General features: G+C 34.6%; 7 protein-coding genes across 7 annotated transcripts; 3 read left to right on the top strand and 4 right to left on the bottom strand.

The window, feature by feature from the left end:
* Positions 1-93: 93 nt before the first annotated feature.
* Positions 94-1,399, top strand: NAEGRDRAFT_29455 (succinyl-CoA synthetase alpha subunit; the record flags this gene model as incomplete). Its single annotated transcript, XM_002683404.1, has 2 exons — positions 94-490; positions 801-1,399. 2 exons carry the CDS (start codon positions 94-96, stop codon positions 1,397-1,399), a joined length of 996 nt encoding a protein of 331 aa, XP_002683450.1.
* Positions 1,400-2,358: 959 nt separating this feature from the next.
* On the top strand, positions 2,359-4,493 carry NAEGRDRAFT_61281 (uncharacterized protein; the record flags this gene model as incomplete). Its single annotated transcript, XM_002683403.1, has 3 exons — positions 2,359-3,065; positions 3,122-3,941; positions 4,179-4,493. The coding sequence occupies 3 exons, from the start codon at positions 2,359-2,361 to the stop codon at positions 4,491-4,493; spliced, it is 1,842 nt and encodes a 613-aa protein (XP_002683449.1).
* A 193-nt stretch (positions 4,494-4,686) lies between these two features.
* Positions 4,687-5,268, bottom strand: NAEGRDRAFT_61280 (uncharacterized protein; the record flags this gene model as incomplete). The annotated part of the gene is made up of 1 exon (XM_002683071.1): positions 4,687-5,268. The coding sequence occupies one exon, from the start codon at positions 5,266-5,268 to the stop codon at positions 4,687-4,689; it is 582 nt and encodes a 193-aa protein (XP_002683117.1).
* A 33-nt stretch (positions 5,269-5,301) lies between these two features.
* NAEGRDRAFT_56462 (RmlC-like cupin family protein) lies at positions 5,302-9,203 on the bottom strand (the record flags this gene model as incomplete). The annotated part of the gene is made up of 1 exon (XM_002683070.1): positions 5,302-9,203. One exon carries the CDS (start codon positions 9,201-9,203, stop codon positions 5,331-5,333), a length of 3,873 nt encoding a protein of 1,290 aa, XP_002683116.1. The 3' UTR covers positions 5,302-5,330.
* Positions 9,204-9,416: 213 nt separating this feature from the next.
* Positions 9,417-9,851, bottom strand: NAEGRDRAFT_61278 (uncharacterized protein; the record flags this gene model as incomplete). The annotated part of the gene is made up of 1 exon (XM_002683069.1): positions 9,417-9,851. The coding sequence occupies one exon, from the start codon at positions 9,849-9,851 to the stop codon at positions 9,417-9,419; it is 435 nt and encodes a 144-aa protein (XP_002683115.1).
* A 561-nt stretch (positions 9,852-10,412) lies between these two features.
* On the top strand, positions 10,413-11,585 carry NAEGRDRAFT_61277 (uncharacterized protein; the record flags this gene model as incomplete). The annotated part of the gene is made up of 3 exons (XM_002683402.1): positions 10,413-10,571; positions 10,615-10,752; positions 11,547-11,585. The coding sequence occupies 3 exons, from the start codon at positions 10,413-10,415 to the stop codon at positions 11,583-11,585; spliced, it is 336 nt and encodes a 111-aa protein (XP_002683448.1).
* A 99-nt stretch (positions 11,586-11,684) lies between these two features.
* NAEGRDRAFT_37149 (uncharacterized protein) lies at positions 11,685-13,483 on the bottom strand. The gene is made up of 3 exons (XM_002683068.1): positions 13,313-13,483; positions 13,201-13,264; positions 11,685-13,148 (listed from the first exon to the last, which is right to left on the bottom strand). The coding sequence occupies exons 1-3, from the start codon at positions 13,447-13,449 to the stop codon at positions 11,712-11,714; spliced, it is 1,638 nt and encodes a 545-aa protein (XP_002683114.1). The 5' UTR covers positions 13,450-13,483; the 3' UTR covers positions 11,685-11,711.
* Between the last annotated feature and the right edge of the window lie 563 nt (positions 13,484-14,046).

The raw sequence follows: 14,046 nt of genomic DNA, 5'->3' as shown, positions 1-14,046 counted from the left end.
TAAACATGGAGAATAAAGACTGAATAATTGACTCTGGTTTTGATCTTGGAAAACGAGAAGTCTCAAAGAGGACTCATAAAAAATAATCCAAAAATGTTTCTCTCTAAATCACTCTTCCAAAACACCAACAAGAAATCTGCTCTTCAAGCCAGCATTGTTCAACAACTCCTAACTAAGAATACTCAAAAGAGAACATTGCTCCTCAACAAGAATACCAGAGTTATCTGCCAAGGTGTTACCGGTAAGCAAGGTACTTTCCACACCAAACAAGCTATTGAATATGGTACCAAGATGGTTGGTGGTGTTCACCCACAAAAAGGTGGTCAAACTCACCCAAACATGGACCTTCCAATCTTTGCTAGTGTAAAGGAAGCTAGAGAAAAGGTTGGTGCTTCTGCCAGTGTTATCTACGTTCCACCTTCTGGTGCTGCCCAAGCTATTTTGGAAAGTATTGAAGCCGAAATGCCATTGATTGTTTGTATTACTGAAGGTATTCCTCAACATGATATGTAAGTAATAGCAATTATTATTAATTGGAATTTATTAAATTACTTGGAAAATATGGAAAATTATGATGATTCAATCAAAATAATCTTTAAACAAAATTTATGATGATAATGATTGGAAACAACACAGGCTCATTGTCAAGCAAGCTCTCAATGAAAAGAACTTGGAAATGTTCCGTAAATATGGTGCACCACGTCAAGTTGCTGATGAAGTTGCCCAAGGAATGACTCTTGATGAAATCTTTAAACCATCTTTTGGTTCAAAGGGTAATGCTGTTCTTGGAAAGGGTTCAGATCTTGAATTGTTCCGTAAATTGGTTCCTTCTGCTCCTGAATACGGAAACAATTTGCACATTCGTTTGGTTGGTCCAAATTGTCCTGGTGTTATTAAACCTGAAGAATCCAAGATTGGTATCATGCCTGGATACATTCACAGAAAGGGTAAGATTGGTATTGTTTCTCGTTCCGGTACTTTGACTTATGAAGCTGTTTCCCAAACTACTGCTGTCAATTTGGGACAATCCACTTGTATTGGTATTGGTGGTGATCCATTCAATGGTACTAACTTTATTCAAGTTTTGGATTTGTTCTTGAATGATCCTGAAACTGAAGGTATTATTATGATTGGTGAGATCGGTGGTCAAGCTGAAGAAGATGCTGCCGAATTCTTAAAGAATCACCCAATTAAGAAGCCAGTTGTTGGTTTCATTGCTGGTGTTACTGCTCCACCAGGTAGAAGAATGGGTCACGCTGGTGCCGTTATCAGTGGTGGTAAGGGTGATGCTCCATCAAAGATTAAGGCTTTGGAAGATGCTGGTGTTGTCGTCTCCAGATCTCCTGCCAGACTCGGAGAAACCATGAAACAAGTTATGGATGCTTGGAATAAGAAATAAATCCAATAAACAACAACTTTAAATTTTTCAATGATTCATATTTATTTCAAGTTTTATTTTGTAAAGAATACAAGTAAGAAATACTTTTGTCAACATTCAAACCAAAAATGTATCTATCACGTCATGCTGTCAATATAAAGTAACTAAAAAAATAAGCAAAGAAAAAAAGAGTCAATTACACTGTTCGATATGGAAGAATTCAATTTTACCACTCAATCAAACTCTACACCAACCACTCAACCACATAATAAGTTAGGTGATGAGTTGGGAGATTTTTTTAGCTCCAATAATAATGTTAAACCAAGCGAAAGTGCTTCCTCAACAACCTCCTCCATGAGTTTTATGGATGATTTTCTCGGAGATTCAAAACCAAAACATCAATCAGCAACCACTGAAGAGTTGAAGATTGATGAAATCATGAAAGCCTTTGAGGAGAAGAAATAGAGGTGTAAAAAGAAAATTTAAAAAATGTAAATAAATTTGTAAATAGATTTCCTAAAAAAAGTTTCGATATTTTTAAATTAGTGGAATATTGAATTACCAGAATGTTTTCAATAGAAATGGGAAAAGTTCAAACAGTTCTTGAATAATTTTCAAATAAAATTATTAATTAATTGGGTAGCGCAAAATATGTAATTTTTTAATTTTTAGATAAATGAATTTTAATTCTTAAAAAATTAATCCACACCCTTATTTGAACGCCTTACAGACACTACCCTCCAACCGTTACAATTTCTTCCATTATTGATAGCACTGTGGTATAATAAGAACAAAATATTTCCAAGACGTTTAAAAAGGAGGTGCTGATGAGTCTCCACAAACATACCTCCAAGACATTTGTTGGAAACACTCCAACAAGGGAGAACACCTCTCCATTATTACTCTCACACAAACTCTCAACAAATCTATCACCTACATCTGTTAACTCACCAAAAAACCATTTGGACAGATTCACCATTATGTTTGGTATACCAATTCAAAACCGTGGCAGTAATGATAATTTGGAAAAGCTTGGATCATTCCCAACAAAAAGCACCAAACAACAAAATACGATCCAATCCTTACATCAAACTCCAAAACCCTCTCCCTTAACACTGAACAAATTAAGGCTCAAAAAGAGGGTTAGTAAACATCATGAGGAGAGTCTATGTAAATTTATTGATGATGTCAACGAATGTGAGGAATTATCGGATGAAGATAAATTTGAAATTCTTATCAAACAATTAACCCAATACCTATCCAACATGGGTCAACAATTGCAGGAAAAGAAACATTTTAATCACATCCTCGATTCAACCCCTTTCCGAAAATCCGAGGTTGATTCCTTTTGTTGCGCTTTGGGTATATATCTTTCAAGTTTTGATCAAAACTTGAAACATCATGAATTATTCGAAGAATCAATTTTTCAACAATTGTCTGTACTAGCAACGAAAATGGAAGAGGAATCATCAAACGTTACAAATGACAAATCATTGGATATTTTGCTGGAACAAATATCAGATTCCCTTCCTCGTAGCAGCAAAAAATCGCTTCTTGGAGTTTTGAGCAGTGTGTTTCAGTTTGTTAGTGATTGTTTGAATGAGGAAACAACAAAGAATGACATTTCTATCTCATTTCATTCCATAATGAAAAACTTAATCTCCATGACTGATTCAAAATATCATTGGTAAGTTTTATTTCTGTTACTTGTCTCATACAAGAATAGTTCAAATCAATTGCAAGCCAAGGTGGATGGCCTTTCCAAAACTTTTACATATCAATTGATGGTTGTGCTCAATCTTTTGGAAAGAACTATTTCTTTTCTCAAGTTAGATCAGATGATGAGGATGATTGGGAAAATTTAGGATCCGATCTTTTCAAAACTTTAATAGTCATGAAAAGTTCTTTGGTAAATAATTTAATGAATTCCAATATTTCCATGGACGAGGTCGAAAACAAAACAAAGAATATGGCTCTAATTGTAAATAAGGCCAAAATTCATTTACTTATCTTGGATGCATGTCCCTTCAAAACTTGCACACCAGGAAGAGATGAGGACTCTGAGACTTTAACAGAATCCACTGTATTTATTAAGAATTATCGGTTGTATCATAAGGAATTCAGCTCTACAGATTTAGATTCCATTTTATTGTTAATATCTGTTCTTTCAACGAGACTAGCCCTTTATAGCCCTATCAGAAAGGCCAACCAAAACGAAAAAGAAAAAACAGATTTTGCCATCGAATCGTCCATTGAATATCAACACTCAAAGACAAAACACAATTTAACATCAACTTTTTCCACAGAAACAACAAGTATTTTGTTCAACAGAAAAGTGTTGAAATATATTGGTGAATCTAATAACAATTCTACAATGTATTCCATTGCAAGCAATACAATACTAAAACAATTGACAAAGAATGAGAAATACATAATTGGCCTACTTCTTTCTCATTCTGATTATTCCAAACAATTACCATTCATATTATTCAATAACAATATATACTGTGAAATGGAGTCTCTAGAAAATATTGAACAAGATCTAATATGGGATGAAACTACAGTATGTCTTTTAATTTTAGACATAGCAAGTGCTCTAAGATTTCTACACAAGAGAAATGTTTGTCATTTGCATGTGAGTCCATCTAATGTAAGAAGAAGAGGAGGAAAACTATCTCAAAACTTTCTTTGTTTTGTTCTTCAGGATTTCGAATACTGTGTTCATTTCAAAAGAGAGGCTTATCGCCTGTTTGATGTTATTGGACAAGAGTATTTGAAACATGATCTTCCATATTTGGAGCCCATGTTCAAACCACCAGAAATTGATGGATGTAAATATTTTGACGAAAAGGCAGATATTTTTTCGCTTGGAGCTACTGTTTTGTACTTGATGAATCCAAAAGTTTTCACAGATTTTTATGAAAGTGCCACATCCAGAAATCCTCAATGTAAAGTCTCTGATTGGGGACCACTTGTTGCAAAACTTACAGCAACCATGAGTTTAGAGCTGAGAGCCATTCTAATGGCCATGGTTGATCCTGTCATGCATGACAGACCTTCTGCTTCTGATCTTGAATCTGAATTAAGACAATACCTGAATTCTTGTAAAATATAAAATAATCACAATATGCCTTGTTTTCAGAATATTGCTTCATTCAAAATGAACATTGTTCTACAAGACGTGTGTTCAAGTTTCCGTATGGTTTTCCAAGGGATGCAGGTAGAAATCAATAGAGCAACCCTAATCACCTTCCTAGCACTTGTGAAGATAACATATTTTGAGAGAAGGAAAATCAGTAGAATTAATTTTATTCTTGTAGCTCTTCAAAATCATCAAATGTCTCATTAAATTTACGAATTGTTGATTTGATTCTTGATTTGTTTGTCCAAGTAATAAAATCTTCAAGATTTCTTGAAACAAGGAATGCTTCATCTTTGACAACTTCTGGTCCAATCCTAATATGGCCATGTTGAATATTCAAATTAGCCAATCTTACACTTTCAGAGAAGTGTAAAACCTTGAGAAGATACGAGATTCTTCTCCTGCACAATCTACCCACAGTTATCTTTTTTAATGTTTCTATTTCTGCTTCCGAATCCAAAATTCCCATATCAAATAATTTTTTACCAAGCATCACTAATTGATCAACTTTAAAGTCTCTATAAATTTTATCATCTAATTCTTTAATACTATTTAATGTGTTGTTGATTTGTGTTGCTATTCTCTGGTAATTAAAAAATTCCTTCTGATCTTTTAATTGGTATTTTTGAATGGTTTTTAAGATATATTCCTTATATTCGGGAGTGACACCATCCGACTTCCAATTTAAAAAATCAACTCTTTTTAATAGCTTTTGTTCGTGGTGTTTTAATTCTCTTACTTTTGGCATTGTGCTGGTATTTTTTTTGATTGAAGTTTTGTTATTCAATTATTTTTTGCATTTTATTCCAACTAATTATTGGTGTTAGGATTGAAGAATGGAGGCATAATATTAGATGATGGCATTGTACCAAAGGAAGGTGGAGGCATATTTCCCGTCATTGGGTTACTTGGAGGCATATTTCCCATCATTGGTGGAGGCATATTTGACATCATTGGTGGATTACTTGTGGGTTGTTGGCCACTGAACATGTTTACATATCTACCAGCACCTCCTCTCATTTGTGAGGCAGCAGATTGGAGGGTTGTGGAAGAGATTGCAGAGAGAGATGGTGGAGGAGCTTGGACCTGTGCTTCAACTTCGTTCTCTTGACCTCTTCTTACCCATCTCTTTTTTATGTCATCGTAATAAAATTCATTCTTCTTGCCAATGTTTGCTTCTTTCTTACTTGCTTTACTTCCTCCTCCCCACAAACTCTTGAACCAACCACCAACACCACTTCCTTCTTCAGCATAGGTATTATTAATTGCTTGGTTGACTGGAGGTGTGGAGGTTGGTGGAGGAGTATTATTGGAAGGTGGTGGAGTTTGAATAGATGTTGCTTGATAGGAAGGTGGTTGAGGTGTGTGAGTTGAGGGTGGTGGGGTTTGAGTAGATGATTGATAAGAAGGCTGAGTAGAAATCATATTAGTTGGTGTAGATGAGCGAATTGGATTTGCTTGAATACCCTGGCCAATGGTATTGTGATAATTAGGCTGTTGTTGGGATGGAATATTATTGTTTGGTATCATTGAGTTGGTATTGATTGTATTGGTTTGAATGAGGGTAGTTGTACTTTCGACTGGAGTTGTTGGACTATCTCCACCGTGGATTATGCTCTCTAAACCCTTCATGAACCATCCCGTTACCCCTGAATTATTAGCTGCACCTGAGGTTGGTTTCCTTTGAGGTACTACTATATTGTTAAGTCTATTACTTTCAATAATTCTATTTTTGAGCTCTTGAAGGTGGAGTTTGAAATAATTATTGAACTTCATAGATTGCTGAGTTCTCTTCACAATTTCAATCAAATAATCACAGCACTCATTTGCCTTTTCCAAGAATCCAAAATCAGCAAGGCAGTATGCATATACCAACTTGTAGGTTAACAATGATGAATTAATAATCATTGATATTGGAGGGGTATTTTGTTCTTGGACAGCTGTCAAGCAATTCTTAGTGATAATTGCTTTAAGTAATTCAAAAATCTCTGACAATTGAATTGTTTCTTCGTTAATATAATGTCTAAGATCTCTCTTATTATCACCACCTAATAAAATTACTCTCTTATTTACAATACTAGTGGAGAGAATATTGGAAATTGCAATCATTGCTTGTTGCGATTGTTGCTGAATATTTTCCTTGGATGATTGATTTGAAGTTGCAGCTTGATAATTAGATGCTATCGTAAATGCTGATACAATAGCACTCAAGTCACCTATCATGTAACAAAAGTGAGACTGAGGGACTTGATAGCAATCCTTCCACAACATATCTCCTATCTTTTCAATTACTGATTGACTGGTAGCACCTTGTCTATTATTAAACATTATGGATAAATTTTGTAGCCACTGAGAGGACATTTTCTCTAATTGTTGTTGCTCGTTTTGAGATGTTTGTAATGTATATTGATTTCCATATTGATCAACATTGACAGAGTTGTTTGATTCAAATGCTTCCAAAGGCTTTCCAGCAAATGTACAATACAGAGTACGAAGTGGGCTACCCAAGTTGAGAGTCAATTTGGCAAAAGTGGAAACTACTTGTTGATATGTCTGTTTATCAATCATACTACTCAAAAGTATAGCGTGAGACCACATCTTGTTGGTTTGTGCATATTGACAAGCTTGCTTGATTTGGCCATTGATTAACAAATTTTGAATACTGACAACATGTTCCGCCTCATTGAAGGAGGTTTGTTCATTTTCTGAATTAATTGGTAATTCAGTTGGTACGTTATTAATTAGAACAGTAAGAAGGGAATTAATATCACTAGTTACCATGTTCACATTGCCATTTACATATTTGCTTACAATTTTAACCAAATCCCATAACATTTTTTCTCCCATACACTTTTCGTCATTATCTTGGATAAGGGCTTGTTGCTTTTCATATATTTTCAAGTTCATATATTTAACCAATTGATCCAACAAAATATTAATGTTGTTTGAATTATTTTCATCAAATTGTTGAGAAATATTGGTGATTGGATAATCCTCCAATGATTTGATAATACTGGACCTATAATTAATTAATTGATTCAATTTTTGCACTTTAAATAATCCTGGTTGATAGTATAGAGCTTGATTTCTTTGTTGGTGAACAAAGCTGTTTGATGGTTGCGAGTGTGGATTAATAGTAGGTAAAGATGTAATAATCTTTCCACCAAATGAAAAGCAAAATATTGGTTTTGGATATGTTTTACGTAACTCAATTTCTTGATCTAAAATTTGTCTAGATATTATTTGATTTTGTTGATAATTTGGAGACATTGATCTTTGCATCATTGAATTATTCATCATCATTGGGTTCATGTATTGGTTCATTGGGTTATTCATCATCATTGGGCTGTTGGAATGTGGGTGATTCATCATATTCATGGAATTATTCATATTGTTAGGCATGAAATTAGTTGGATGAGCATTGTTAATTGTAGAGTTCATCATTCCATAATTATTCATCATTTGTCCATTATTCATCCCCATATTACTCATAGTTGATTGGCTCATCATTGAGTTACCATTCAAATGATTTATATTTTGATTGTTCACTGTAGCAGGATTCATCAATGAGTTATTCACCATTTGTCCATTATTAATCATTGGGTTATTTACCAATCCATTAGTTGTAGTTGCAAATTGGGTTGGTGTTTGTCTACCTTGGAAAGGTGGAGGTGATGAAGAGTATCCTTCCATAACAGCAGATCTATTGTTAAGTGGAATCATGCTTTGGCTGTTGGAATAGTGATTTGCAAAGTGATTATCATTTGTTGGAGTTGGAACTTGTTGAGGCAATGTTGAATTAATTGCATTAACCACTGGAGGATATTGAGGAATAACAGAACTACTGCTTAAATTTCCATATGGGGGAGTGCTTGTAACAACTCTTTCAGTATTCACCATAGGAGGAGTTTGAGGATTGATGTTTGTTGGAGTACCACTTGGTGGGCTAGAAACAGGTAAAGTGAAGGCAGATCTGGATTGTGTTCCGAAACTATTCACATATCTATTTCTGGAAGAAATTGAAGAGGTACTATTTGTAGAACGCAAAGGAGGTGGGCTCAAAGTACTTGATGTAGCACCACTACTATTGTTTACAATGATGGATTGATTGAGTGTTGGAACGCTATTTGGAGGAAAAGATGTATTAATAGTTGGAGATGAAATTATAGGATGGGTACTTTCAGGGTGTTGAATGGCACTCTCCTGATTTAAATAAGTTTGAACAATTGGAGGAACAATTTCTTGGGGTGCAATATGTGGTTCAACTATCGGAGGTGTTTGTTGCATTAGTATCATACTACCAAAATCCTGTACATTGCTGGTTGATCCACCGAATAAATCGTCTTCACCATTAAAACCTAAATCATTGTTTACCGGTTCGGAATTAAATTCTTTTCCATCATCTTGAAGAGTAGTATGGGGTTCTTCTTCTTTTTCTTCTTTGACAGTTTCATAAGAAGGCACGATTTGATCATTGTTTTCCTGTTGGTCATTCTCCTGTTCAATGTGTGTTGGGTGGTTAACCACAGTATCGGATAAAGAAATACTATGCATTTCAGAAACCAACTCCGTGTTTTGTCCTATTGGTTTCGAAAGTGGTTGTTGCAAAAAGGATGAGAAGTCCTCACCACTGTTCCCGAACAAATCATCTTCTTGATTGCTGGTTTCAAATAATTCGCTCATTTTTTTTGTTTTTTAAAAAAAGATGACGAATTATTGTCGTCAGCACACTTTACAAAATCTGAAATAATATTTTATTATTAATAGTATTAATTGTAAATCCTAATTCAAGATTTTATTTATATTTCCATTTTGATAAGGTTCCTGCATTACCTGTTTGTTGTGTTTGTAAATTGTGTTTGTCCTGATAGTGTAAAAAAATGTTTTTCCCCTCAGTTACTGAGTTTGGGGAAGGAGATTTCTGGATAACACACGTGTCGTGAAAGTGATGGAATTGGAGTTGGGTGGCAATGGATTTTTCATATTTAAATTCTTTCTTGTTTTCTTAGGATCGTTTGTTGTTTCATTACTTGCATTCAAATTAATGGTAGATACATTTACATTAGTGATTTTCTTAACTTTGATAGAGTCTTGAATAGAACAATAAGGGATTGGGAATGAAAAGGATAAATGTTTTTCAGAGTAGGGCTCATAGAAAACAGAAATTGGATCACATCTATCTTGTAAACTTTCATTTAATCCAATAAATGATTCCAGATCTTTAAAATTAACCATAGGCTTACACCTTTGAATATTACTACTAGTGATCAAATCTGATATCGCTGGCTCATTTAATTGCTTTAAAAACAGTTCTTGTCCAGTGTAAATCATTTCTTTGAGCTTGATTTAATTTAGTTGTTGACTGAAATTTGAGAGATTTGAGTATTCCAACACATTGACTGATCTATTGAAGGTGATTCAAAATCACTGTTAGAGTGTGAAACAATAGAATTATTTTGTGTGCAACAAGCAATGCATAGTTCCTAGTTGATCAACCTTCATGGTACGAAATACGTTTAAATATTAATGTTATCCAATCTATAATTCATTATATTTTGAAATATATGAACAATAAGGAGATACTGCATGCAACTTCGTAAGATAATTTTTTAAGCAATTATTAAATTATTATTAGGGTTAATGAGGACGACACAATTAATAGACCTTCCAAGCAACTCTCGGATGGCAGATTGTTCTGTTTGAATGGAGAACATTGAAAGTGATAACATTTTGGAGGGAAATTATTTTAGGCTTGTTGTGTGAAGTAAGGCTTTCACAATGAAAGAATACAATCTTTTGTAATTTTACGCGCATTTTGGGACTATTTAAAGAGATGTGTAGCTGATTAGAATAGTCATTTCAAAAAAAAACAAACCAAACACTAGTCAAAATATGGCAAAGCAAAAGCAGAAAGAGTCTCAAGTTGAAGAGGAAGAAGAAGAAACTAATCAAGAAGAAGAAACCGAGGCTTGTGCTGATTCAGATGAGCAAAGTTGGAGCCTTATCGACAAACTTCAAGAGGTTGGAATTGGTGCAGCCGATATTAAAAAGGTAAGTATCTTGATATTGACGAAGCCTTTTCATAATGAACCAGTTGAAGGAGGCTGGAATTTACACTGTGGAATCAATCATGATGAGAACACGTAAAAAGTTGTGTGCCATCAAGGGGTTGAGTGAAGCTAAAGTTGACAAGATTTTGGAAGCAACATCAAAGATTAGTTTTAGTGGATTCGTTTCAGGAATTGATTTTATGGGAAAAAGAAAGAAGGTTATTAGAATTACTACTGGATCAAGCGTTTTAGATACTTTACTTGGAGGTGGGATTGAAACCATGTCAATTACAGAAGTGTTTGGCGAATTTAGAACTGGTAAAACTCAAATGTGTCATACTTTGTGCGTAACTGCTCAATTACCAAGATCTCAAGGTGGAGGAAGTGGAAAGGTTGCAGTTATTGACTCGGAAGGGACGTTTAGACCTGAGAGAATTGGACCAATTGCAGAAAGGTTTGGCTTGAATGGTGAAGATGTTCTCTCAAACATTGTTGTTGCAAGAGCCTACACCAGCGATCACCAGCTCCAATTGTTGCCTCAATTGACTTCGAAATTTGCTGAGGACACATTCAGATTACTCATAGTTGACAGTGTTACAGCCCTCTTTAGAGTAGATTATTGTGGAAGAGGAGAGTTGAGTGAGAGACAACAAAAACTAGGTCAATACTTGTCTAGTTTGATGAAGTTAGCTGAGGAATTCAATGTTGCTGTGTTTATTACAAATCAAGTACAAGCTGATCCATCTGGAGCCTCAATGTTCACAGCCGATCCCAAAAAACCTGTTGGAGGTAATATTCTTGCTCATGCTAGTACCACTAGACTTTATTTGAGAAAAGGAAGAGCAGAACAACGTGTTTGCAAGGTTTATGACTCACCTTCTTTACCAGAGGCTGAAGCAATCTATCAAATTTCAAATGAAGGAATTAAGGATGCTGAAAGTTAATGCCATTTTCCTGATAGAAGCACAATAAACAGTCAAGAGTTAAGCAATGCGACTCTATGAACTTTTGGTAAATATTACAGAACATGTCTTGGTGCCACTACCTAATCTCTTCATAATTGTTCAAACAAGTTACTTCTAGTTCTTCCGTTTTTCTATCATTAAACAGGCTGTTTGAGAAAATAATTTATTATTTAAATTTATTCGAAATCTTCCATATCTTGTTCTTCTGTCTTTGGTTTTTGGGCTCTACCTGCCTTGAGAATTTCATCAACATAGAGTAGTTGAGTGGCAGTAAATGTGGCAGCTTCCAGTGTTTGTTGTTTTACAATAAAGTTATCCAAAATACCTGCTTGAATTGGATCAATAGCTTCACCAGAATAAATTTCCAAACCAGCTGGTTGTCCCTTTTGGTGTTTTTCTTGAAGCTTAATCAAGATATCTTGGGTATCTAGACCAGAATTTTGAGCAAGAGATTTTGGAATAACCAAAAGAGCTTCAGCAAAACATTTAACTCCCAACTTAACTCTACCTTGAACAGAGTCGGCATATTTCAATAAATGAGCACTTAAAGCAATTTCAAAAGCACCAGCTCCTGGAATGACAACACCATCTTCAATAGCATTCTTGACAGCTCTCAAACCATCTCTGACTGCATCCTTCACTTGGGCAATAGTGTGCTTATTTGGTCCCTTGAATAAAATTGTACAACTGTGTGGATTCTTGCAACCTTCAACAATAGTATATTTTTCTTCACCAATAACTTGTTCATAAACATGGTCAGCATATCCCAAAACGTCAGGTGCCATTTCTTCAACGCTATTGATAGCAACACCACCACAGGCCAAAGTTAAACGTTCCATATTTCTTCTCTTTGCTCTTCTCAAAGCAATAATACCAGCCTTAGCAAACATTTCAAGAGAGATAGGATCAATACCTTTTTGATTAATAACAACAAAGTTCTTAGATGGATCATCTCCACAAACTAGGTGCTTTAAATCAATAATTCTTTGAACTCTATCATCAACAACTTTTCTTTCGGCATCGACAAGTTGTTTTCTCTTTTCGGCACTGTTGACTTGGAAAGATGAGTGAACTTCAGATTTTTCATATTCCAAACCAACGTTGCATGTTAAAATATAACAATCCTTAGCTTCACGTTTCATATCTGGGTGACGAGCACCATGATCCAAAACTAAACCATTGACATATCTAGTTTCAAGATCCATCTTGTGTTGCATGTGCATAAGTTCAACCATGAATAAGTCAATTGGTCGATTATCAATTTGAACACATTTGATAGCATCAACAATAATATCAGCCATTTGATTGGCGAGTTCTGGATATAATTTAGTTTGGAGAGCAGTTCTAGCAACACTAATTAAAACTTCACGGTCAATCTTGATTTTTTCTTTCATTTCTTCCTTGTATGTTTCGAGGAATTTTCTGGCTTCGGCTTTAGCCAAATAAAAACCCTCAATAAGAACAGATGGGTGCAATCCTTCCATCAAGAATCTGTTTGCCTGTTGTAACATTTCACCGATTAATAAAACTGTTGTTGTTGTACCATCTCCAGTTATGTCATCCTGTGCTGTGGCAGTACGAGCGATAAGGGCTGCTGTTGGATGTTGAATTTGCTAATTACCACATAAATAAGTTAATTATGACAATTCATAATATAAAACGTACCATTTCATTGAGAAGAATGGATCCATCCTTTGTGATTCTGATATCACCAGCACCACTGACCAACCTATTAAATATTATTATTCGGATAATGTATTACTACTTTTCTACATACATTTTCAATGTTCCTCTTGGTCCAATATTGGTTTTAAGAAGATTTTGAATTGAAGTTGCAGCAGCAATATTTATCAGACGAGCTTCAGAAATATTAGCAGAATCAGAATTTGGGTTCAACAATTGCAAGCCGCTCATTGTATTTTAAAAAAGAGGGAAGATGATGAATGTTGTATTTTTTTTAATTAATTTTTATTAATGAGAGGAAGACAACTACCGAGCAACATCCGGAAGACAACTTTTTGTATTATTAAAATACAACCAGCTTGCGAGCACATTTAAAATACAAAATTAAATTGTTTTTCGAATGCTAGTATTTGATATTTAATATTTTCTCTTCTTATTATAATTGTTTCCTCCCTTCTTGTTTCCATGCCAATTATTTCTTTTAGGGGTATCATCTACAGGATTCAACCTCATTCTATTAGAATTTGGAACAGAGGCATCAAATTCGCTGGTTGAACTCATCATCATTCTACCCGTTCTGGTACTTTCATTACCAGCATATCTACTTAAAAGTTGGTCATATTCTGTGATTGGTTTGGAAATAACTTTGCTTTCATCAAAAGATACACCCATACCAGAATCATTTTCATTCTTTTTCTTATTCTTTCTTAATCCTTCTGGAATTACAATCTTTGGACGAGATGGTTGTACTTTACCCTTTTCATAGTCACGATACAACTTCATACGTTCATTTGGTGTCAACTTTTTCTTTTTCAATTCCATTTGTCT

Source organism: Naegleria gruberi, assembly GCF_000004985.1.
Source record: "Naegleria gruberi genomic scaffold NAEGRscaffold_1, whole genome shotgun sequence".
Classification (NCBI taxonomy): domain Eukaryota; phylum Heterolobosea; class Eutetramitea; order Acrasida; family Naegleriidae; genus Naegleria; species Naegleria gruberi.
The sequence above is the reverse complement of the archived record's forward strand: the minus strand, read 5'-3'. Positions and strand labels throughout refer to the sequence as shown.